The sequence below is a fragment of the Rousettus aegyptiacus genome, unplaced genomic scaffold (genome assembly GCF_014176215.1).
Source record: "Rousettus aegyptiacus isolate mRouAeg1 unplaced genomic scaffold, mRouAeg1.p scaffold_m13_p_16, whole genome shotgun sequence".
NCBI classification, from domain to species: Eukaryota; Metazoa; Chordata; class Mammalia; order Chiroptera; family Pteropodidae; genus Rousettus; species Rousettus aegyptiacus.
In genome coordinates, this window is record NW_023416291.1 from 27573190 (window position 1) to 27598817 (window position 25628).

Consider the following 25628-nt stretch of genomic DNA (forward strand, 5'->3'; position numbering starts at 1 on the left):
GAAGATGGGTGGCAGAATGAGTGAGCTGACCTTGATCCGACTGAGGTGAGGGATTACTTCCAATCCATATACTGTTTGTTTTTGGCAAAAAGTGAGATTTGGCCTTTGCCACCAGTTATGCCAAACGGGAACGGCTGCTGGCTCCTAGAGAGCTCTCAGCCCCGGGAAGTCCTTGAGAGAATTCTTGTCCGTCTCCGTTCAGCGTGGATCAAAGCTCACCATCACCTATGGAATTAGGGAGAATGCAATTTCTAAAACTGATATTATGGTATGATACTATTGTGTTTTAAAATGAAGGGTGATACAAATCTGTAACATTTTAAAATTTAAATTTATTGGGGTAGTATTGGTTAATAACATTATGTAAGTTTCAAGTTTACAATTCTATAATACTCTATGATCTTTTACTTCCCTTCCTTTTCTACATAGGCTGGCTCAGGTTTTGCCAGCTCATTAGTTATTGTGTGGTGGAGAATAATTAAATTGACTTCCCTGGTTTTAGCCACAGATTTGTTAAATTGATTTAAAAAATTAAGAACTATAAGTTGATTAATCATTCACATTGATAGCTGAAGCATCAACTATACACCAATTATTTTACTAGCCTATTGCATATACTATCTAATTTGGTTCTTACAACAAATCTATGTCACATGCAGAATTACTCTTCATTTGAGAAGTGAGGAAACTCAGATTTTTGTATAAGGCTAAGAGACTTAAGAAATCATAAGCACTCTAGTTATCAAAATGAAAGATTTAAATCTTAAAAATTATGAAAATCTTTTATTTTGTTTTTGTAAATTTAGGTAAAAGAAGTTACCACTATCAAGTAGTAATAATGACATTCAAAAATAATATATTCATTGACTATTTTGCCATAATGTGGTCCTTACTACCTTGCTAGCTTTCAGTGCTCAAACTGAGAGATGTTAAATGATAATTCCAAGCAATTATTTGCATCCTACATTTTTTACAAGCTTAATTCAAAGCCTAATTGATTTTTAATTAAAATATATTTGACATATAACATTGTGTAAGGTTAAGGTGTACAACATGTTGACTTGATTCATTTACATATTGCAATATAATGGTCATTATAACAGCTAAAACCTCTATCAAGTCACATAATTATTTCTTTTTCTGTGGCAGGGATAATTAAGTTCTTGTCTCCTAGCATGTTTGATGTGTATAACACAATATTGTTGTCTATAATCACTATATAGTGCATTAGATCTTCAGAACTTATTTGATCTACTAGTTTTAAAAGTTTATGACATGTGCTGATATATTTATCCTGTTTGATTTTACACCAGTCTGTAAGGCAGGAGCACAGATATTTTAATTTCTATATTGTGAATGAGGAACTAGCATTTCTAGGTTGAATTAGAACTAGATTTTCTGATTCAAACGCTACTACACTTTCTAGTCCACCAATTTGTTTTTTAACTGTGTTGTGTTTGGAATGACTCTTTTACCCCCAAATTTCCAAACATGAGTTTTGTAACTTATTAACAGTTATTTACTAAAACGAGTATCCTATTTTCAAATAATTTTGAACAAATTTGCATACTCTAGTCCCTGCTTTGAGATTTAACATTTCTAATGGGAAACCTTGAAAAAGTCTGTTTATTAGAACACCTATGAAAACACACACCCCCTTTTCTTTTGAAGAATACCTATCAATATCTCAGAGATTATGGTTTCACAGGCAATTGATTCATAGCAGTAGTGATTGAAACTAGTAGAAAACACTACAATGCAAACTTTTTGAGAATGCACATGTTTTAGTTATGCTTTAAAATGTTTGTGGAAATATTAATGGCATGCATATCCGGAAAGCTTAAAGAGGAATCAAGTCAGTCACCTGGGGGAGAAGTTTCTTTGGGTGACTTGAAAGTGATCTGAGAGTCTTAGTCTTAAAATTGACCCAACGCTGATCTTACAAGTTAAGCAAATAAAATTTGCCCCCTTATCCTGGCTTTGTACTTAAAGGCAAAGAGTCATATTTGGAATTAAAATAATTTCAGTTTCAGTGGCTTGTTGGAGGTCTTTTTTCCTGTCCAAACTGAGTCCGTGAAAATTTTAGCTTCCCTGTACTCAGATTTGAATTGTAGAGGCAGTTCATAAAAAATTAACCCAATTCAAAGGTCTTAGAAAATAATACAAATCTTCTGGGGGCTTTTTAATTTTTTTATTTTAGTAAATCAGGGACATTCTTGGTTAGTATTTTGTTTGCATTTAGCACTTATCAGCCTTTGAACATTTTAGTTAAGGTCTGTTTTCAATGTCTTTGGGTTCATGATAGTGTCTATGAGGCAAAAGATAGGACATAGAAAAAATAAAAGAAATTTAAATTTTTCAATTTATTTTAAATGTAGATTGAAAGATATGGATTCCCTTCTGATCTTATCCTTTCACCTCGAGAAACTGTCCAGCTTTATGACACCATGTTTGAATTCTGGGAAAGTTGGCCCAGGGCCCAGGTAAATAATAATTGTGCAGTTAATTCGAATTAGTTCTGTTATAGTGGTTGGTAACACTGCTGTTCAGAGAGACAAACTCTCACCCTTTCTAATCACTTTCATCTAACCTTTTCAAATTGTTAAAGGACTCTTTCCAAAATACAATTGCTCCTTTTCAGACATTATTTTTTCTAATATTTCATGCTTTAGTTTAATAGGATGGAATGTCACTGAATTCCTGAAAATATTTCTTCTTTCAATTTCTGAGATACTGTAATACTTTAGTCTCCTCTTACATCTAAATGGAGGATCTAAATTCCTCCATTTTCTGGCATTGTACTCTCCTTCTTTCTCTATGCCCTAATAGCTGTCCGGTTTCATCTGTTTGGCTTTGCTCTGCATTCTTTCCTTTGAAGACACCATCCACCTTAATATGTTTATGTACTAGAAACTGTGGGGAGAGAAAAAAAGTTCAACAGTTTGTATTCTCAAGAAATCTGTAATGCTGTTAATGAAATTCATAATTGAGAAATATCTTTGAATTTTCTTGCATAGTTTTATTTAATTTTGTGTTATTTCTTTTCAAGGAGTTGTGTCCAGAAAAATTCCTTCATTTTAAGGATAAAATAGTCATTAAAAAGTTGGATGCTAGGAAATATGAAGAGAGCTTGAAGGCAGAATTAACAAATTGGATTAAAAATGGCAATGCAGAGGAGGTAATTTTTACATGTTTTTGGTGAAGCACGCTGTCTTCATTGTTTTCTTGAGTTACACTGTTCAGTCATTACTATTTTATGTTTTCTTTGAAATCTTCCATTTTCATTTTAGAATTTCAGGCTGAACATGAACTCTAGTGATTCTGAGACAGAATAAAATGAGAGAAAGGAAATTACTCTTTGTCACATCCTCTGTGCTTCCTAAAACATGTGTCAGAAGCTACTTGTTCCTGTTAGATATAACAGATAAGAGTAAAGGTGTCACTACCTGGAGTTGGTGTCCTTGGTGTCGTACCAGACAGTATAGACATTGGAATCACAATAATAGTAACAGAGAAGAATTTTTTACTCCTTGATTTATTATTTTGTCTTGGATTTTTTTCCTTTTGTGATTTTCGTTTCAATTTGTAGAAACTGTATATTAAATCTTCAATCTGGGGTCATACAAGTTATGCATATTGATTTTAAGTAAGTCGATGGTTTTTATATTTCCTAATTTGCTTTGTTGCCACATGTTGAAGTTTCTGATTTGGGAGCAGAAGGGGGAGTGACATATATTAAACTTTTCTCATGTGATTTTATTCATTATATTTTAACCGAGATAACCTCCTTCCTATTCAGACATATAATACAATTAACTTATATTTCAATCTGCTTTTTTGTCATTAAAAATCTTTAAAATGCATTTGGCAATGATTTTTTCTAAATGACATGAGAAAAACTGATTTACCCCACCTCCTGCCATAGTGGAACCAGCATCATTTACTAAATAATCCTCTTCCTAACTGATTTATGTTCCCTTAAAAACTTGCATGATAAACTACATGTATGTACGTGTGTGTGCATGTAATACTGTCTATCTTTTTGTTCTCTAGTGTATTAGAGTATTGATTTGTATATTTCTTTGATGGTTCTTTGCAGTTTTATAATATACTTCATTATTATTCTTATCATATTATTTTAAAGAACCACAGAAATATAGAGTAGGCAACAATGAAAATATTTTAGCCAAAAGTAGTAATTCCTTTATTATGCAGAACTTAAAACAAATAACTTTTTATTTATTGTTAAAGGCCAAAATGGTCCTGCGGAATCTTAGTCCAAATTCAGCTTTTGGTTCAGAAAACATGGAAAAAATGTTTCCACTTCTCGTTGAAAAGCTAAGAAAAATGGAAAAATTGCCAGCACTATTTTTTCTGTAAGTCACTTAAATTAATTTGTTTTTATTTGTAATTTGCATTAGACTCATTCCTTTAAGTTAAAGAAATTTTTACTAACTTTACTGTTGTTAAGGTAGTATTCATCACTATTTTTGGTGCCCATTTGTGGTCAGAATGCATATTAAATATACCCCTTTCTAGTTTAATTCTTTTTTCTTAGTTTCATTGTTAATAAAATATTTTTAGTTATGCTGCTACAAATTATCTTCTTTATTTGTTCTCTTCTCCTTTTCTTGTTTTCTTTTTACTATTGTGTTTTAATCAAGGTCTTGTTAAATACCTAGGTTCAGTAAGTACCTAGGTTTAGTAAATACACAAGTTCTTTGCAAAAGAAAGTGAATGTTTATGCACACAAGTATCCCATATAAAATTAAAGTATCCTTACAATATGCTAGAGTATTTATTGGTGGAGTATTTTGTTGTTTTTAATTTATAATTATGAGAACTATAACTTACAGGCACTAATACTTTGTTAAATTTTATATTGCCATAGCCTGAAATAGCTTAAAATTCAATGTTAACAGCCTAGTTTTTGATCAAGTATAAATTATACCAAAGTATAATTTAGTAAATGAATAACACTATATATCCTAAATTAACCTTGATCACATATTTTGGAATCAGAATAGAATGTTTTATTTACTTTAGATAATTTCAAACTACTTTAATTCATGAAGGCTTTATATAAGGCCACAGAATCTTGCTCAGGTGGCAAAGTTTAATGGAATTTGTCTATGACCATGCTACCCTGAACAAGCCTGATCCTGTCTGACCTCAGAAGCTAAGCAGGGTTGGGCCTGGTTAGTACTTGGATGAGAGACCACATAGAAAGAACAGGTGCTGTAGGCTTTAAAAATAAGAAAAGGAAAAAGAAACTTGTTCACATGTAAGCAGATATATAGTAATGAATCATCATTAGTGATGTATATTTAAAATGATGATAATTGAATGTACGTTGTGTTTTGGAGATTGCGATAAAATTGTTCCTTTTATTTTTGTTGTTGAGGCAGGCAAAATAAATTTCTGAACTACCAAGGAGTTATTACAGCTTACCTGCTTTATTTCCAAGCATGGCTTCAGATTTTAGTTAGAAACAAACATAATTCAGTATCTCTGGGATATTTCTGAAAACTTAACTACAAAATAGAAACACAAAAATAACTGTATTTTTTATTAATATGTATGTATACAAACTTTAGATATTTAAAAGTAACATATTTGCCAAAAACATCAAAGGTTTAGTTCTGCTCGAAGAGTTAAACATTGCATATCTTTATGGAATTTTGGGTTCTCTACAAACGTACTGTTAAATCCTTGATCTTATATGGTTTGATTTAGTCCTAATTAGCTTCAGAATACCAACAAATCTGAGGCTTTGTCAGAGTTCCATCTGTATATTTTCACAAAAATATAAAAAATAATAGCATATATGTCAACCTTCTCCAACCTGGTCTCTGGAAAAAAAATGGGTGGAGCATGGTTAGTGTTTAGTGACAGTATCAGCGTGTTCTTAAGAGCACACACATAATGGTCAGGCCCAAGTTTGAGAGCCCTATGAGGATAAAATTTGTAAAGATGGACATTAAAAACTCAACAGGTATGTCATGGTGATAGCTATAGATATAAATATAATTGCATTCTATTTACAATATTGTTTTCAAGGCAAGCATTTTTTTTTCATGTTTACAGATTCAAGTTAAGAGATGTAGAACAGAATGCTCTAAATGTGAGCACTTTCCTGAAGGAGAAGCAAGAGAGAGAAAGGCCTCCCCAAGCTGATAAAGAAGCCCATGTCATGGCTAACAAACTTCGAAAAGTTAAAAAATCCATTGAGAACCAAAAGGCTATGTAAGTATTTACTAAACAAGTTGATGGTTAAAAGGTTAAAATACAATTCCCTGTAGGAAACACACATTGAGTGTGCTACAAAGAAGTTCTAGTTATCCCCTGTGCTTGTTTGCTAATAGATGCAGATTGAGTAAATTTGAATGAGAGAATAGGACCATGGAAAGTGACCATAATATTTATGTATTCCTTAGTTGCCTAGATGGGTCTCATTTAGGACTTGGGAGAAGCAGGACCGCAGCCTGTGAGCATTGGTAGACCACCTACCTGACATAATTATTTCTCAAAATAAGTACATCTTGGATACCTAGTAACTCTTACTCGCAGTCAGCCCTCAGAAGGCTTAAAGAAAGTCAACCCATGTTGTTTTGGGTCACAACATAGCGGTGTCACCGACATGCCATCATAATCACATGAATGACATGGAATGAGCTTGAGAGTGGATTGAAATGCCAATGTTATGTTTGGTAGAACTTTGCTCTTTTGTGTTCTCTTCCTCATTCTCAGTGACTAATTCTGACAACTCTAGGTCTAGAATGCTTATTTTCTTTGTTTTCCTCTCCATCTTTAGTTGCTGCCTGATTTAGACACTCATTATTTCTTCCTTGAAGAAGTTCTTTTTTGTTGTTGTTTTTTTTCCCCTGGACCCCAGGGCCTTAGGCTCACCACTCTTCAATCTAACCGACATGCTTTTGTTAACATTCAAACTGATTATCTGACACTCAATAGTCTTCTTTGGTTAGGTGATGAAGTCTAAACTTCTTGACTTTTGTTGGTATGATAACATGTTTTGGACTTGCCCTACCTTTTTTGGTTTTGCTTTTTACCGCTCCCCTCTAACAATACTCAACATTTATGATTCTCCTTACATGGTTCATCTACCTCTTTGCTGTTTTCATGATACGACCCATCTACCTTGAGTGCCTACTTTCTGCTTGTCCCCAAAACTTATTGTACTCATAATTTTCTGTCTCTTCTCTGGGTCTTGCCCTAATTCCCACAGTTAAACTTAGTACCTTTTCTCCTGTGTTCTTGCTGTACTCTCAATGTTTAGTAGATCAATTATTATAATGTATTGCTGTTGTTTTTATATGTTTTTCTTTTTCTTAAATTATTAACTTTTTTTACAACAGTGACCATGTATTTTCTTCTTTTTATCCCCAGTGCTTAGCATATTGCTAGGCAGGTAGCAGTTGTTTCATAAGTATTTCTGAATGAACGGTAGATACTTCCCTCAAAGTGGAAACTTCTTCTAGAGTTTCTCTGATTCAGATTTCTCAAATAATTCTAGAGCACACATGAATTTGTTGCTGACTCTTCTTATCTCTGCCTATTGTACTGTTTCCCTGGAAACAGTGGAAAGTGAAAGCCAGAGACAACATCATCGGAAGTGGAAGACTTTTCAGTAACTGATCTGATTAGATTATTTTTTCTTCAGGGCACTAGGAGCCACCATTTCAACTTGAATTAATGACCAACAATTCAAGCTATAAAAATATAAAGAATGTTTTAATACCTTGTTTAGCCCCATCACTACACTGAGGGTGCGAGGGGGCCTTATGCTTTGGAGAACAGCACTCTGGTCCTCTTCCATCTGTATCCATTCCCACAAACTTGTGAGTTAGTAGAACTTAGCAGGTATGCCCACCTGGAGCTCATTCTCACCCTTTTAAATTCCAAGTTGTTATGGAGCTATATTTGTCAAGGAAGGAGGATGGAATGTAATAGTTAATGGCTTATAACCTTGATTTAAAAGATATAAATAGTAAGCCAATAGTATGTGGTCCTCTATTAGTACTCTGCCCATGCTCCACAAATGTTAGGACTAGGCCTTTCTGTAATTGGATTCTCCCCTGAAGTAAGGTGAATGTTATTTGGAAGTGAGAATACTTGATGATGAGATACAAGTAAGCTCATCTTATATTTGGACTTGTCTTATGTGCACACTTAAGAGACAAACTGAAAAATCTAAGAAAGAATAAGTCATCTGGGTATCTGTAAAAGGCTATTACACTGAGGAGTCATGGATAATACAGTTTGATAACTCAAAGTCTAAACCAGGATTTATGGAAAGGTGTCTTAGGTCAGATTCCTTATTTGCACCTGCTGAGATGGAGATACCTGTGTGATTTATTGAAGGGATGTGCTCATGCTGAACTATAAAAAAGTGTGGGAAGCAAAAGAGGGGAGGTGAAGATTAACAAGGATGCGAGTGCTGCTAACATAATGCCCATGTCTGCTCTAACAGAGAGTTGAGACACCACAGAATTGTTCCAATTTGAGTCAGGATGGCTGATTTTTATTCCTATCAGTCAGTTAGTGGCTGTGGGCCACCTCCCCATTCCCAAGAGAGGTTGTAATCTCCCAGGCATTTCCAGGGGGCTTTTGTCAATTGAAGGCAATTCTCTTGGGAATGCTGTGGCCAAGAACCCTTAGCAACCAAACTCAGAGCAGCTGTAGGACCAGCCTCAAGGAGAAAAGGAGAATGGCCTGCAGTTGGCAACATGGAGCAAAGAGGATGCCTACCTTACCTACTAGCCTAGTTTTATGAAGAATGAGGAAGAGAAAATGATCATCACTTTAGCAAATGGCACCACATTAGCAAGGGGAAGTAAAGTCATCTGGGAGAACTGGATATGGCAAGAAGGTTCTTTATAGCAAGAACGGAAGGAAGTGTTCGGAGAAAATATGAGTGCATAAGAGAATATTTTGATAGGAACAACATGTTCCAGTGGCCAATGAGGAAGTGCATCAGAGGAAAAAGATTGACTCAGGATAGTTCAGATAAATATAGGAGTGAATGCCTGCTGATGAGGAGAATTTGGGAAGTTTCAGTTTCCTTTAGTGGCAAAATTTGACTATTCATTACTTAAAATTTATTTTTATGAATAGAGATGAAAAAAGCCAGAAGAAGCCCAGAAAAATGGATCAAAGCCTAATTCGTGAAGCCGAATATAATAATTTACTCAAGATTCTAGAGAAGAACCTGGCAATCTCTCAAGAGTACACATATGCTGATCGAAAAGCAGTGGACACTGAGGTCAGCGCTTCCAATGAAACAGTTCTCCAGGAAATTATTTCACTCATGAGCCATCACTTTTCAGTAATAGTGTTGAATGTAATAACTAAACACAACCTCTACCGTAGACATCTCTGTGTATGACCTCCCGGCTATACATAACTTGAGGGTACTACAGAGCATGTCTTAAAAAGGACACGATTAGCATTTATGGATTATTTTCTGCTTATTTACAATTAACCCCTGAGAGTCCCTGCCCTTTCATTATTTGTTTCTGTGATACTGTTTTTCACAGCCTGAACTTTGGACTTTGATCTCATGTGCTTCATTTGAATATTTGGGTACCTGTGGTCAATATACTTTAAGATATGCAGAATTTCTCAAAATCAGAGGTTTTCTTTATTATAGTCAAAATATACCACCATAAAGGTGTTGAAATATCTACAAATAGTGTGCTATTTCTTCTTTAAAACTTTTTTTTTTTAAATAAGATGATTCACACTTATGGTGGATAAATTTAAAAATACAAATTTGTAACAGTAAAAATCAATTAGGTCATTGCCCTTCTGAATGAACTTTTTATCTTTTATTTGGAGCTACACACACATACAAACACATACAGTACACACAGTTGGATATATGTGTGTATATATGTATGTATGTATGTATGTATGTATGTATACACACATATACATATACTCTGCTCTGTACATGCATATGTTCTTTAGCAAACTTCATGATCTCTTTTAATAACCATGTACTTAGATCATTCTTTTAATAGACCCTTGATATTCCATTGTATGGATGACTATACAAATAAAGTGTTTTTGCGTTTAGATACTTAGGGATTATTTTTCTTTTTCTTCTTATTATAAGCAGTGTTTATTTTTGAATATATAACTCTGTATACAAGTGGATTTCCTCCTCAGGAAATCCTAAGGCCATTTGTGACCAATTTACAGTGAAAAGTAAGCATTCACTACATAGGGTAAGGAATCTGTTCTTTCTTTTCAGAGAACTCATTTTCTCCCCACCTTCCTCTTCTTCTCCCTCTCTCTCTCCTCTGGTCCTGCAAGGCTCCAGGAGAGAACTGACCTTCCTCGAGCAGAGCAGGAGCAGGTCTGGTAGTCGCACCTCCTTTGAATGTTTTATCTGCCGCTTTGTCAGTATTTCTTACCCCTGAAGCTGGGGTGGGGGTGAGGGTGGGGAAGGCGGTGCTGAAACAGTACAAGCCTTTCTGCTCAGAAATTTGGGAATATTTTCTATAGTTACTGTTGCTGCCCTAAAATATTCTTTGTACTCACGTTGAGTTAATTTCAAATAGTTGCCTCACAGAGCCAAATTAATACATAGTTTGCTTGTTATTTTCATTGATACATTTTTTATTCTGTTTAGATGAAAATTAGATTAAAAATTATCAAAATCTCTAAAACTCTTGCTTCTTTTAGACTTTGAAGATGGTGTTTGATCGAGTACAACACTCAATGAAAGGTGGAGAACTGAAGGCTTTGGCTGAGAGGGGTATTGGATACCATCACCGATCTTTGAGCTTCAGAGAAAAACAGCTAGTCGAGATTCTTTTTAGGAAAGGATTTATTAGGGTAGGTAAATTTTTTCACTCTAAAATGTGAAGCTATGTCTACATAAAGCTGAATACTGAAGAAAAATAAAAAATAACCACATTTTTCCTTATCTAATTATATCTTTTTTATGACCTTTGATATGACTGCATATTTCCCCATCTCATTTAATTAAGGGAGAGAGTTTGAAGTATATCATTCAGTTTATCTCTTTTTCACAAAATTAAAACAGTCCCTAAACAGATATTTTCCCAAATATTTTGATAATGAAATTACCTATGCTGATCTTAGAACAGCCCCGTTCTTTTATTTATATTATCTGGGGAATTTTGTCAGCTGTTCATATAATTTTGGTTACAGACATTTTTGGACAGCATTTATGATAACGTTTTGATGGGATCTTTTTTCAATGTAGCTGAAATGAGAGCAAGAATATATCGCTTCCTCAGTGTGCACTGCATATCTTGGCAATGCTTTTAGATGTGTCACTCCTAAAAGCTCTTTCTCTTATCACTGATAATGGTCAAGAAGAAGATTACTTGAAATAGCTCGCAAACCAAACTCTTGTTATGTTTTATTTAGTGTGTCCCATAAGAATGTATAAGGATTGTCTGGATAAATTCACAAAGAGGGTTTATATAATTTCCTAATTAATTTAGATCTTGAGTAATACTTTAAAATAGACCCTGATTTTTTTCAAATTATCCATATTACATTTTTTTGCATGGTATACATTATATTTGTGTGTGTTTGTGTGTCTGTATGTGTGTGAGTGTGTATGTAAGTGTGTGCATGTGTGTGTGAGAGAGAGAGAGAAAGAGAAAGGGAGAGAAAGAATGAAATTGATTCTACTACTCTGGGTAGTATCTTTTAATCTTAATAAGTAAATGTTGAGGAAAATTTGATACTATGATTAAAGGGTAAATCTGTAATCTGGAAAACCCAAAATATGTCATTAATAACTTTGCTTAGCTTTTCTCTTAACTAATAATGAGTCATTATTTATTTTAAAAGTCAATAACAAAAGATAAAATCTTCTACATGATTATGAATTGAGGGAAAAAGAAACATATTTTGATATCATATCTTGTGTCTAAAATGAAGCCTGTTAAATAGTAGTTGCTAGATCACTCTAGAAAAAGTACTATGGAAATAGTAATAGCTTTGTTACAAAGAATACATTTTCAAAAGGTATTTATTCTAGTTATATTCTAAATTTAATGTTTTTACTTTTCCAATTTCTGTTATTATTAAAGACCTTTAGATAAACAGTTAATAAATAGTGTATTGGATTTTGACAAATGTATGGATCTCTGTTACAGAATAATTAGAGAAAATTATCTCAAATATTTAACTAATAACATTAACCATGGCATGGAAAATAATTAATGCAAAAAGAAAGAGAAGACAGAAATATCCAACATTATGTGAAAAAATGAGCAAGAGTAGATTATTTAGGAAACTTTACATTTTTACTTACTCCTTTTCTGGTCAGTTATCATTGCAATTCAGGGGAGAAATGAAACTTTATTTTGCTCTTATTACTTAGATATGTTATTGCCAAAGAAATGGCTTTCACAAATAAATAAAGTGATGAAGTGGGCAATTGTTCAGAAGAGGGTTTGTAAAAGTATTTTTACCCTGCCATAGGAAAATTCCCTTTCTAGTCATTTATTAAAAAATATTTACTGAACTCCTGTCATGTGCCAAGTTCTCTTCTCAGGATGGAGATACGATGCTGAATGGGGCTCAGAGTCTGATGCAGGACAAGTAAACAAACAAATAATATTACCTCAGGTAGTCATTAAAGCTATGAAGAGAAAAACTGTAGGGTAGGGAGAGAAATGATGATAGGGGTGGTTATTTTGGATATGACGGTCCGATATTTCTCTTTGACATATGAGCGGAGAACTGAACAAACCAAACAAACAAATATTTGGGAAAGAAGATTACGGGCAAGGCAGAGTGACTGGTATGGCCCTAAGTGGGGAATGCGCTTGATGTGTTTGTGAAATGGTGAGAATATCAATGTGGTTATCCCCCGCTTCCCCACTGTGGCTTAGTTGAAGTTCAACGTTCCGTAACTATTCAGCGTTCTCTAGAAATTCTATTTTATAAGATAATTGTTTTATTCTCTTTCTAGGTGGTGACAGCTACTGGAACACTTGCTTTAGGAATCAATATGCCTTGTAAATCTGTGGTTTTTGCTCAAAACTCAATTTATCTTGATGCTTTAAGTTACAGACAGGTATTGTGGTGTGCATAAATTCTCTATTGCATTACTAACATATGACCATAAAATAGTAAAAAAAAAAAAAAAAAAGAAGTGAGCCTTTAGTTTACAAACATGCTGCAATTTATGGGCTAGGACACCTTGACATTCATTTTTAGCTGTGGTATAATGAAAAGCACATGAGTTTGGGATTATGTGACCATCACTAACCAGATATGTGAACTTGGTGAGATATCTAGACTACCTGATCTTTCTTATCTTCAGAATAGAAATAGTCATCACTATTCCACAGCATTTGCAAGAATTAAATGAAGTGGTTTGTAGGGAAGATGCATGTTGGAGGTACTCCACAAGCATTTACTCATTCATTACCTTGCATGTGATTTTATGCTATGGAGTTTTATTTAATGCTTTTCTTTTCTTTGCTCCTGATACAAAATCTGTTACCAAACCCATTTCATTAGTCTCCTGCAGTGGTATTTAACTTTTTCCTTTCAATTTCTTTTCCACTGTCTTTCACCATACATTCTTGGCCTGTGTGCAGTGTGGCCTGTCTTCATATGGTTTTCCTGCTCAGGAATATTTTATAAATATTTTTGGTAGTGGCATCAAACTTAGATATATCAGCATATGTTCAAATTTTTTTTTTTCCAAAATGCCCCTCTCTCTTCCCTTCTAAACACTTCTTATCCCCTTATAGCTGTTGTACCTACCCAATACAGCATCCTTATTTCTCAACACTTTACCAACCCCCATCTTTTTTATTTCTCCTCCTGCTTCTATCCTGTGCATGAACTCTCCTCCCACATCAACTTTGAGATCCTCATATTTAGAGCTCTGGAGCCAGGGTGTTATGTTATTTCAGATAATGAACTTGGGAGTCAAAATGTCAGGGTTTGAATCCTGGATCTCCTAGACAACTTCCTGGTTGCTTGACTATGGGCAAGTATCTTATGTTACCTATATGCCAGTTTATGCACTGTAAAATGGGGTTAATGATTAGATTCACCTCATATAGTTGTGAGGTCTACATAAAAAAGTTTAAAGAACTTAGCACATTCTAAGCACTTAACTAAGAACTAATATAACTTCTGTAAAGTTCGTTCTTAACTTGCTTTTTACAAGTTGCGTTTCTGAATTTTATCTTACTCATGTATTTCCTCAGTTCGTGTATTTTTGTCATGATAATTTGTAACTTAATACACTCATGTGTGAGAGAGAGTGAGAAAGGGTTGAGGCGGGGCAGATGGGAAGTGAGATAATCAGTATAAGTTCATCAGTAAGTGAACTTGAAATCATGGTCTAGTCTTCTTGTTTTTTTGGCTTGTTTGTTTCGTCTATATTTATACAAATTACTAACACAATTTTTGCATGAAAAAAGTACATGATGATAAACATCTTATTTCCATCTCTGTTATAATCTTGGTAAATTTCCTAAGTGAGTGCTGCATATTTGGATTTTAGTTTCAGTTACTTAATAATGGATAGATGCCCAATTTATTTGTTCCAACCAATATGAAGGCTTAATTCTACATGTGATGGAGAAAGTATTTAGATAAGCTTTACACTATGATTCTATTCTGTTTCCAGATGTCAGGGCGTGCTGGAAGACGAGGTCAAGATCTGATGGGAGATGTATACTTCTTTAACATTCCAGAGCCCAAAATAGAAAAACTCATAAAATCCAATGTTCCTGAGCTGAGAGGACAGTTCCCCTTCAGGATAAGCCTGATCCTGCGACTCATGCTCCTGGCATCGAAGGGAGATGACCCAGAGGATGCCAAGGCAAAGGTACTGTGCTTGACATTGTCTAAGGTGAGGTGCTCATTACTGGCCCAGCTGTGGTCTGGTCTGCTGTTCTTTCAGAAGTCTGTAGCAATAACTTTCAACTTCATCAGTCTTTAATGCTTTGTTAATGTCTTGAATGACAGAGGACTGGGGGTGGAAGAAGAGAATAATAATTAGTGTTGTTAGTCTCCTCTATTGGTCATAGAATTTGTGGCTGGATGAACACTTGAAATTACCAAGATTATGGTTTTCATGAGTGATAGACATTGTCCTACAGTAGTTAAGGGTGCTGCCTATGGATTTAAAAAGATCTGGATTAGATTCCTTTTTGTACCACGAGGAACAAAAATACTGTTTTTATGATTTTGTAATAAAAGCTTAATTTTCATAAAAGTAACCTAAGTTCATTGAATAATATTTGGATAATGTAAAGAGTTGAAAGAAGAAAAAAGCACCCATACCTAGTTCCACTATCCAAAGACAATCACATTATCATTTAGGTATTTCTTTAAAGTCATTTATCTAGGCATAGGTGTGCAATTTTTAAAAATACTGATATATATTTATATTTAACTGGACTTTAGAATATGGTTTTACATTTTTCTGAAGGTTATCTTTCAGATAAATATTTTGTGTCCAATCACACAATGAGAGATTTAAAATTCATAATCAAATAATTTTATTTCATTCTTATGAAGATGCATTATGAAAAGGATTCTTCATCTGTTTTTGTATATTTATTAGTGTGCCCATTAAATCAGATAGTGTTTGCTGAGCTGAAGATGCTTCTAGGAATTTTGTGATGAGTTGGCTCTTATATTGACTGATGGTTCCCCAGAGCAGGCACGCATGTTAGACCAAAACTTCCTCACTACCGAGTTCTTACTTCTTACCTCTTTATAGAACATATCTTCAAGCTCATTTTTCCCAAAAGGTTATCAGAGTGGTTTATTTTCTTTTCCTTGGCATATGTGAGATCCATCTATAACCTTCACACATGAAAAACTTTTAAGTGTGGACATACAATTCTTAGAATGTTGTCATTGCTCATCACATCAAACTCAGATCGCTTTCTTGCCTTCTGGTATTTACTATTATGGAGGACTAGGCTCTTTTAGAGTCTCCTCTAGAGGAGCCATGCTCAGCCCGGTTCTCTTGGAGTTAACTCCTTTTTTTTGCCTATGTAATTATATAAATCTTTCTTTTCGATCCTTATATTTCATATTCTTTTCCCCAGGATTTTCTATTTTGTGAGTCCTTTTCTTAGTGATGTTTTAGTCATTATATGATGAGAACTGTCAATCTTTATGTTGAGATTTTTTTTATTGTGATAAAATACATTTAATATGAAATTTGCCATTTAAAAATGTTAAGTATAGTTAAATAATGTTAAGTATATTTGAACTATGTAATACTCAGGTAGTTTGGGAATCAAGAAAATATTTCTTAAATTAGATCTTTGATATTTGCTTCTGTTTCAATTGTTGAGTTTTTTCAGAAAAGAAGTTATAATTTTTATATTGAAAATCATTTTTCACTTCTCTATTGCTATATTTTTCCTCGTGAGTAAGCATATGGAATTTATCTTCCACATTGCTGATGTAGCTCTCTGAAGTTCCAGTTCTGTTTTTTAGTAATATGAATGTGGATTAATTCTGCTATTGGCTAATTTCCCCCCAATTTTTAACTACCACTTCATACATTACTCTTTTATATCATCATAATTATTTTTTATTGTCAATTTATATTGTTTTTTTACCTTATGCTGTTTTGTCTTTCTCACAGAGGTCATATTTTTTGGCATCCTTTGAGTATGCCAAATTTTTTTGTCACATAAAGAAAACAATTTTCATCGGTCAGTTAGTTTTTTAAAAGTTAAAGCCAATGTTCTCTATCAATATTACAGTCTAAGAACCATGGCTTTGTTTCTTCTGCCTCTAAAATCTTCCTTAAGATATGTGCATAGCCTCACTGCTTTACCGCATTCAATTTTTTTGTTCCAATATTACTCTCAGTGAAGCCTACTCTCACCATCCATTCTAAATTTCAAATACATCCTGTCTTAACCCTAAGTATGATCCTTACTTATTTTTATGTAGCCACATTGCTCCTTACATAGCATCAAATTATCTATATCTATCATCTATCTATCTATCTATCTATCTATCTATCTATCTATCTATCTATCTATCATCTATCTATCATCTATCTATCATCTCTTAGAATGTTTTTCTTTATTTTCTCTATATTTTCCACTGGACTGCACTATAAGACCAAAGATGTTTCTCTTAATTCCTGGTAAAGACAGCCAATACCTATTTGTAGCATGACTAATTTTAAGAAAATGATTGATTTTCTTATAAATATGTTGTGGATTTTTCTATTTTCGTACCTTTGAATGAAGCTGCATCCACCCAAATCTAGTGGTTTGCCAGGGAAAAAGGTACATGATTTTTCTTCTGGCTTCACTCTCTGTGCACCTACATGCTGTTCAAATACCCTTTTAAATGGAAAGCTAGATGAATAGCTTTTGGCACAAGTCTTAATATTTAGCAGATTTTCAACTTACGTAGCTTCTCTAAACTGAAAATTCATCTTCTACTTTTGCCAGTCTCACTAACACATTGATCACATGGATGTCATTCAATACTACAATGCATTATACATTGCTAACAGGGTTCTTAACTATCTTAATAATACTTTAATTCCATGGTCTGTATCCTTGAGGTTACGGTATACCACCATGAGTCACTCACCCTCATACTGTACTACTGTGCAATTTTTTGGCTCTTGCCATCTATGACTAAATGTAGATCAAGAGAGAAGAGGTTATAGAAAAGAGAATTTTTAGCACCCTCAAAAGGTATCACCCTAAAGGCAAAGGACAGTACACCCACTTCCTCCACTTCTTCTTCCCTTCTCCCTCTTTTCCTTCCCTCCATCTAGCCCATTGGCCTTTCAATGGGTACAGATTCTTCCTAGGTTCTTTAAACTCTTATGCCTAAAGGCTTAAATTTTGGGGAATCTTTGGAAATTTGCCTTTTGTTGAAACCTCATAAACATTTTAGTTGAAAGATATCTGAAATGCTACCTCAGTGCTGATTTACATAAGAAAACAAGCAATATTTTTATTACTTTGGTTTTAATCAACCCAGTTCTCCTATTTTTGCAGCAGCACTGCAGAGCATGGAATATTATGATATCTCATTTTCTTCCAGAATAATCCAAGAATGATAACCTTTTAAACTTCATTCACATCTGTTACTAGACTATTTGGCAGTATCTTTCATTTCTGATGAGTCTGTTTTATATGTTCTGTTTTGTTCAAGGAAGGATCTGCCATGTAAGGACATGATAAAACAAATAACATGACATCTGACAGAATCTTATATATTACTGGTATTTGTGTGGTATAATAGATATGGATAAAATGTATCCTAATTTGTATCCTTTTATGTGATAGTCGGTCAGGTGAGGCCACAACAGGGGACAGAGGAGAGGATCAGAAAAACAAAGTATTATACTCAGGGGTCCTAGAGACAGGAGACAGCACGTCACGCAGCGCTACATATGAAAGACACCAGGGCGGTCAGAAGGCAGAGACAGGAGCGGAGAGAAAGTTTAGGCTGCTGCTTTCACTGAAGTTCCCACAGGAAAGATAAGACAGAGCAGGGTAAGCAGTTTAGGATTTGCTGTTTTGAATAATCCCAGAAAGCTCTGAGCTGTACGAGTGGCCTCTAGTTGCCTGGTGTCTGGTCCTGGAGTGATATAGAGCAGAAAAATTTTGATGTGGTGTGTGAGCGTTAAGTAAGGAAGTGGTATGAATTTGGGATTGGTTGGTTTGCATAAGATAGGCATGCTCTTGAGCAAGTTGTTGTTACTTTTAGGCATTAGCTAGCCCTGGGAGGGGTAGTTTGTCGCCAGCCAGAATGGCTTTTTAAGATGTCAGAAAATCATGATATACAGAAAAGATTTAAAATTACAAAACATCTAAATTACCATCTCTAGATGTATTTCATATCACTGAGATGGTGTGAATTAAAGTTTTCTTCTTTAAAGGTGCTGTCGGTCCTAAAGCATTCGTTGCTGTCCTTCAAACAGCCCAGAATCACGAAGATGTTAAAACTTTACTTCTTGTTTTCTTTGCAATTCCTGGTAAAAGAGGTATGATTGTACTTTGTCATTTTGTGAAACAGGATAGGTACTATCATTATTTCTTATTGTGCTGAACTAATTGTAATCTTTAGAAAGCAATGTCTAATGATCAACTGCTTTGGTATAATCATCAAAATTGGGCCAAGTAATGATTGTCTATCCCTTTTATACTGGCATTAAGTATTATTTAAAACTGGCACTTAATAAGTTACTTATTCATTAATATATGTGGTGAATTGAGTCAAACTAATAAATTATTTCTGTTTTGTAGGGCTATTTAGATCAAGAAGGTAATCCGGTGGGGTTTGCTGGACTTGTATCACATTTGCATTATCATGAGCCTTCTAATCTTGTTTTTGTCAGTTTTCTTGTAAGAGGCCTTTTCCATAATCTCTGTCAACCAACCCAGAAAGGTAAACTTGATCTTTCCTATGTATGGTTTAAAATTAGCAACAGAGGCTATTAGTGAAGCTAGTGCTCCAAAAATATATTTTTTTTCTACATAGAAAATACAAAGTAATATTCAGATAATTTAGAGATACCAAATTAGGTAAAATAAACTTTCATATATGGGAGACATTATACGGGAGACAGCCATATTTTGTGATACTTACTTTAAAATGTCAACTTCTTATTAACTTCAGTGATTCCTTGACTCCAGGATTCAGAACATATTAAATAATATATAATTTTAAATAAATATTTCAATTAAATTTAGCATGTGCTCACATAAAAAAGACATAAGAAAGCATTATGTTAAAAAATGTTTGCTATTAAGATTTATGAATATTTTCTTCCAATTTTTTTCTTTGACTATAAATGTATACTGTATTTCAATAGTTGATATTATAACAATTGCATAACCCAGAATCTTGTTTACCCCTTAAATATGTTTTTGCTAATATCATGTACAATTTTGTGAATTCTATTTGCAATGTCCGTGTAGTATTCCATTTAACACAGGTTTATGATTTTTATAATTAGGTTGCTTAAAAAGTGTTCCCAAAAGAAACTTTTCCTTCTTTGTGCTTAAATTTTTTAGCGTTACTAATACCTGATGAAATCTGCCTTTTACAACATTACTTTATCTTTTAATATTAGCTTATAGAAATACTCTTTTGTACAAGAGTTGTAGTCACTATGCTCTGAACATACGTTGTTCTGTGAAACAAGAATATTTGGGAAATTCTGTCCTCCCAAAAGCTCTGTGAGAGAAGAAATAATTTTAGGCAACATGATGTGCAGTTTGTGTTTATTACTGTGTGTGTGTGTGGTATGCATGGTTATAAACATGGAGATAGAAAATTTGATAACTTTATGAAGCAAGTAATATGGCTATTACTATTTCATATGAGGAAACTGAGGCACAGAGAAGCTGAATCAATTGCCATGGTCACAAAATTTTAGTAGTGTCAAGAGCAAAGATTCAAATATAAGTAGTCAGACTCCAGAGCCCAAGTTATTAAACGTAGAGCCTTTTAAACCGCTTCAGTATAATTATTGTGTGTTGTAATAGATAGATCGTAAGTCAAATTAACCATATCTTAATATGAGCGACAGGAAGGTAAGGAAAGGAGATAAGGCTGGGAGGTTATTTGTGGGCTGAATTTTGAAAAGCCTTAAATGCTAGGCTAAGGAGATTGGATTTTGTTTATGAGACATTGAGATGCAACCAGAGATTTTTGAGTAGGTGAGAGATGTGATCATAAAATACTTCAGTAAAACTGATTATAGACTGAAGAAGAGAGAACACAGGTTGGGAGGAGATAAGGCAATTTGTGGTTGGAATAATGAGGGGCTGAAGTAGAGCAAGAGTAGCAAAGTATAAAAGAAGGAGCAGATATGAAACTGCTGCAAATTATAGTCCTTCCTTAGTTGCCGTGTTTGTCAAAGGTTTTTGTTTTCATGAAAGGAAGTGCAATGTAATATTCAATTTAAACATTAAAAGTTGGATTAACATATTTTTTTTACTTTTATAATGAGATACTTTCTTTTGTGTAGGCTCAAAACATTTTTCTCAAGATGTTATGGAAAAACTAGTGTTAGTATTGGCAAATCTGTTTGGAAGAAAATATCTTCCAGCAAAGTTCCAAGATGCTACTGTCAAGTTTTATCAATCAAAGGTAAAATTTATGATTCTGTTAACTTTAAATAATCAAGATAAATCAATCCTACCATAAGTGATTCAGCAACAGTAGAGTTTTATTAATCTAGGGTTCATTCGTTTTATATAATAATTTGTTCTTTTTGTAATTAGTATTATATTTAAACTGTAATTCCTAAGTTTCTCCCTATAAATCTATCAAAAAATTAAATACCTTGAGAAAAAAATAAGACAAAAAATTTTGCTCATGTTTTCTATTTTGTTGTACCAGTGGCTAAAGAAAAAAATGTAGATAATTATACATTAAATGAATTAATAGTTCTCATCACTGAATCTACAGTTCTCTTAGGATCTTTTAACATTGAGATAGGGCTATGGTCAGGAAGTATATGTTGTGAACTGTATGTCCTTACTGAAAAATATTAGAATAGTCATCTAAGAAATCATCCCTTGATTCACATAGACTAAAAGCAGGAGGACTGTTTTATAATTTATTTGCAACATTTTCTTTGATCATGATTTCCTGTCATTAAATCAACATCAAATACTATTTCTAATGTACTTCACAAGAATCTGAGAAAGTGGGACAGGCTGGTTATACCAAATAACCTTAGTAAAAGGTGACAAGGAACAAAAAGAGAAGAGTTAATCTGCATCATCTCACTCCCCAATATCAAATTTTAAATCTTAGTCCTCACAGAATGTTCTCTAAACCAGTGAACATAACTTTAGTCATTAATCTATCATCTTCAGAATTTTTAAATCATATCCTTGAACTATTATTTAATTTTTTATTTAAATAAATTTATATTAAACTTATAAAAGTCAGTATCTCTATTCTTCCCAAAAAAGTCATAAAAATACAATAAAAGAAGATTTTTAATAGAGGCCACCTGAGCCTGCACCCCTCTATCTCTTTTCCTTAAAGATTATTGAAAATTTGTGCTTTTTCAGGTAGGACATTGTAGGTGGTCATCACCACTATTGCAAAAGAGAGCTATGGACATTATGAGTATTAGATTGCCTAAAATGATAAAATGGCAAGAATTTATCCAAGATTTGATAGGAATCTCTCACTATGGTTTTTCTCCCCCCAAATTTGTCTATTCTGGCCAAAAACAACCAACCAATAACACTATTAGTGATTATGTGGGTCTGGAGTGACAGACTAGAGACTTGAGAGACATGGCGAGTTTTAACTACAGAACATTTACTAGGTACCAGATATGCATGAAATGTCAGGTCTCTACACCAAATATCTTGTAGCCTTGTGGTATTTATTAAATAAAAACCTGCTAGAGGTTTGTGTCCCCTGACTGTCTCCCAAGGCATTTTTGAAGCCATTTAGGACTAGAACCTATAAAAATAACCTAGAAAGTTATATAAGAAAGAGGTAGATCTTTTAGGGCTGAGAAGACTGAGGCCCATCATCTTCATACTCAAAATCCCAAGAGAACCTAAGAACAGAGATAAATCAGAAATAGACCAAGACATTAAAATTGGGAAAGAGGACTAACTCTCTTCAGTCTCTGCTTAGACTGAGGTAATCACATCTTCACTCACTTGGCCAAACATAAAAATGAGGGTACTCATTCTGGTGGAAGATAATATCATTAAGCCTATCAGGTCCTTTTATAAACATTTTTTGGGAGGCAAAAAACAAGTAAACGAACAAAAATTGAAACTCTAAAACTAAAAAAAGTGAGTAAGCAAGAATATATGATCAATTTAGCAAGAAGAAATAGGCAAAAAGAGTAGCCACACAGATGATCCAGATATTGGAGTAAAGATATAATGATTTTAAATATGACTGTTATATCCAAGAAAATAAGGGAAGAGATAGACAAAAGTGATGAAAGGATAGAGAATTTCACCAGATAATTAATGGACATTCCAGAATTGAAAAATATAATATCTGATTAGAAAATATATTATCAGAAGTCAGAATCAGTGAACTGACAGACAGCTCAATAAAAAGTATCCAATCTGTAGCACAGGGAGAAGGAATGAAAATAAAAGCAGATAGCATAAGAAACATATGGATCACCCTCAAAAGTTTTAATGTTATAGAAGGGAGTCTCAGAAGAAGAGGAAGAAAAAAGGCAGAAGTGTGTTCAAAAGTAATAGCTGGAAATTTTCTCAAGCTGATGAAAAATAACACTCCATAATTTAAAAAGTGTATTATCCTTCAAGAAGGATAAGTATAAACAAACATTAAACTAGAATTAGTGGAAATCAAAAACAAAGAGAATATCATAAATCAGCTAGAACTAAAATAGATTTTTTTTTAAAAAAAAGCAATAATAAGACCGATAGCTAACTTTTTAAGAAAATAATGGAAGCTAGAAAAAAATGGAAATTTTTAAATTCTTCTCTGTTTATTTTCATACATAAATGTGTACATATTCTTAGCATATATCTTAAACATAATTTAAAACAGGATAAATACACTGCGATTGGTTTAATGAAATATCAAGAGGATATGTATATATCTTATTCTATTTTGTTAGCTTTATTGAAGTATAACTGATACAGAAAAATTGCAAACATTCAATGTATACATCATAATGACTTTGGAAATATGCATATTCCCATGATATTATCACCATAACCAAAGTATGACATATATCTGTCACTTCCAAAAATTTCCTTGTGTGGTTTTCTTCTTTTGAGGGGAAGGACGGGGGGAGGAACACTTAACATGAGATTTAATCTGTTAATGTTTTTTAAAGTGTGCAATACTGTGTTGGTAGCTCTAGGTACTATTTTGTGCAACAGATATCTCGAGCTTATTTATCTTACATGATAAGAACTTGATATCCAATGAAAAACAATTCCCCATTTCCTTTTCTACCCAGCCCCTTTCTATTCTCTACTTCAATGAGTTTGACTATTTTAGATAAGTGGAATCATGCAGTATTTGTCCTGTAAGTGGTTTATATACTTTGACTATTATCCCCTTATCAGACAGATGGTTTAGAAATAGTTTCTCCCATTCTAGAAATGCCTTTACACTTTGTTGACTATTTCCTTTGCTGCACAGAGCTTTTTAGTTTGATATAATCTCACTCTCTTATTTTCATTTTCGTTGCTTATACTTTCGGTGTCATATCAAAAAAATCATTGCCAAGAGTTTTACAGTTTTAAGTCTTACATTTAAGTCTTTAATTCATTTTAAGTTCAGTTTTATGTACAATATACGGTAAAGTCCAATTTCATTCTTTATATGTGTATGTCCAGCTTTACCAATATCATTTGTTCAAGAAATTGTTTTTTCCCCATTGCATGTTTTTGGGATCCTTGTCAAAGATCTCCTGACCATATAGATGTGGATTTATTCCTAGACTCTTAATATTTTGTTCCATCGATCTATATGTTAGTCATTATGTGAATGCCATACTGTTTTAATTACTGTAGCTTGGTAATATATTCCAAAACCAGAAAGTACAATGCTTCCACCTTTCTTCTTCTTTCTCAAGATTAGTTTGTCTATTTGGGACCTCTTGCAGTTTTATATACAGTTTAAAATTGTTTTTTTTTTCTATTTCTATTTTTAAAAAATGCCATTGAGATTTTGATAAGAATTGCATTGAATCTGTAGATCACTTTAGGAAGTATCGACATCTTAACAGTATTCTTCTAATCTATGAACATGGTATGCCTTTTCATTATTGTGTCTGTTAAAATATTTTTCATCAGTGTTTTATACTTTTCAGTGTACACATCTATCACCTCCTTGGTTAAGTTTATCTCTAAGTATTTTATTCTTTTTGATGCTGTTGTAAATAAGATAGCCTTAATTTTATTTTCAGTACTTAATTAGTATATAGAAACTCAACTGATATTGATATTATATCCTGCAACTGTCTGATTTTGTTTATTAGTTCTAACAGGTTTTGTGTGTGTGTGTGTGTGTGTGCGCGCACGTGTATGTGCACATGCTAAAAGGTTTGTGCTAAAAGAAATATCATATATCATAGGCAGACAGAAAAAATCTAAACTTGAGAAACATGAAAATACAGCAGGCATGAAGTACACTGGAAGGGATAATGCATGGAAAGATATAAATGAATATCTATTATACCCCAAAATAATTATAATGTGGTAGAATAATTAACAAAATATTAGCAAAATGAATCCACTGAAGTTTTAAATATTTTCACAATCAAATGAGGTTTATTCTAGGCATGCAAGTATATTTTCTATTGTTACTTGCTCTCCAAGTGTGTCACTAGATTTTTTTAACTATTCACAAGCCAAATGTCATTGGAGGGCATGCTTTTATTTAAAACATGGTTTTGATTAAGTAGCATGAAAGAGCATTTTTAAGAGTAAAGGTATGTTTTGATAAATGCAAATAGAAAGAAAAATAAATTGTACCCTAATTTCATAGATGAATAAAGGAAATAGTTACATTATTGAATAATAGATAACTACAGAATTATATTGCAATGTTCTTTGCCCTTCTTCCAAAGTTTCAGTTTTCAAGGAAGGTATAGAGATCTC

At 33.4% G+C, this 25628-nt stretch overlaps 1 protein-coding gene and 1 pseudogene across 7 annotated transcripts in view; both read left to right on the forward strand.

Annotated features, from left to right (window-relative positions):
- LOC107512537 (probable ATP-dependent RNA helicase DDX60) overlaps positions 1-25628 on the forward strand; it is an 88484-nt gene that overhangs the window by 50790 nt on the left and 12066 nt on the right. For 3 of the 7 annotated variants that reach the window (XR_004954894.1, XM_036233615.1, XM_036233616.1), the window contains exons 23-34: positions 2379-2483; positions 3050-3178; positions 4252-4376; positions 6088-6246; positions 9136-9283; positions 10277-10381; positions 10711-10863; positions 12986-13090; positions 14666-14866; positions 18923-19027; positions 19290-19431; positions 21020-21141. Coding sequence is in view for 6 of the 7 variants with exons in the window: in XM_036233615.1 (XP_036089508.1) it covers positions 2379-2483; positions 3050-3178; positions 4252-4376; positions 6088-6246; positions 9136-9283; positions 10277-10381; positions 10711-10863; positions 12986-13090; positions 14666-14866; positions 18923-19027; positions 19290-19431; positions 21020-21141 (1599 nt within the window). In the remaining variant the exon portion in view is untranslated. Of the gene's footprint in view, positions 1-2378; positions 2484-3049; positions 3179-3589; positions 4218-4251; positions 4377-6087; positions 6247-9135; positions 9284-10276; positions 10382-10710; positions 10864-12985; positions 13091-14665; positions 14867-18922; positions 19028-19289; positions 19432-21019; positions 21142-25628 lie in introns of those variants that run through there. The other 4 variants (XM_036233617.1, XM_016148182.2, XM_036233618.1 and 1 more) reach the window with 4 other exon arrangements.
- On the forward strand, positions 5129-5247 carry LOC118612639 (annotated as a pseudogene).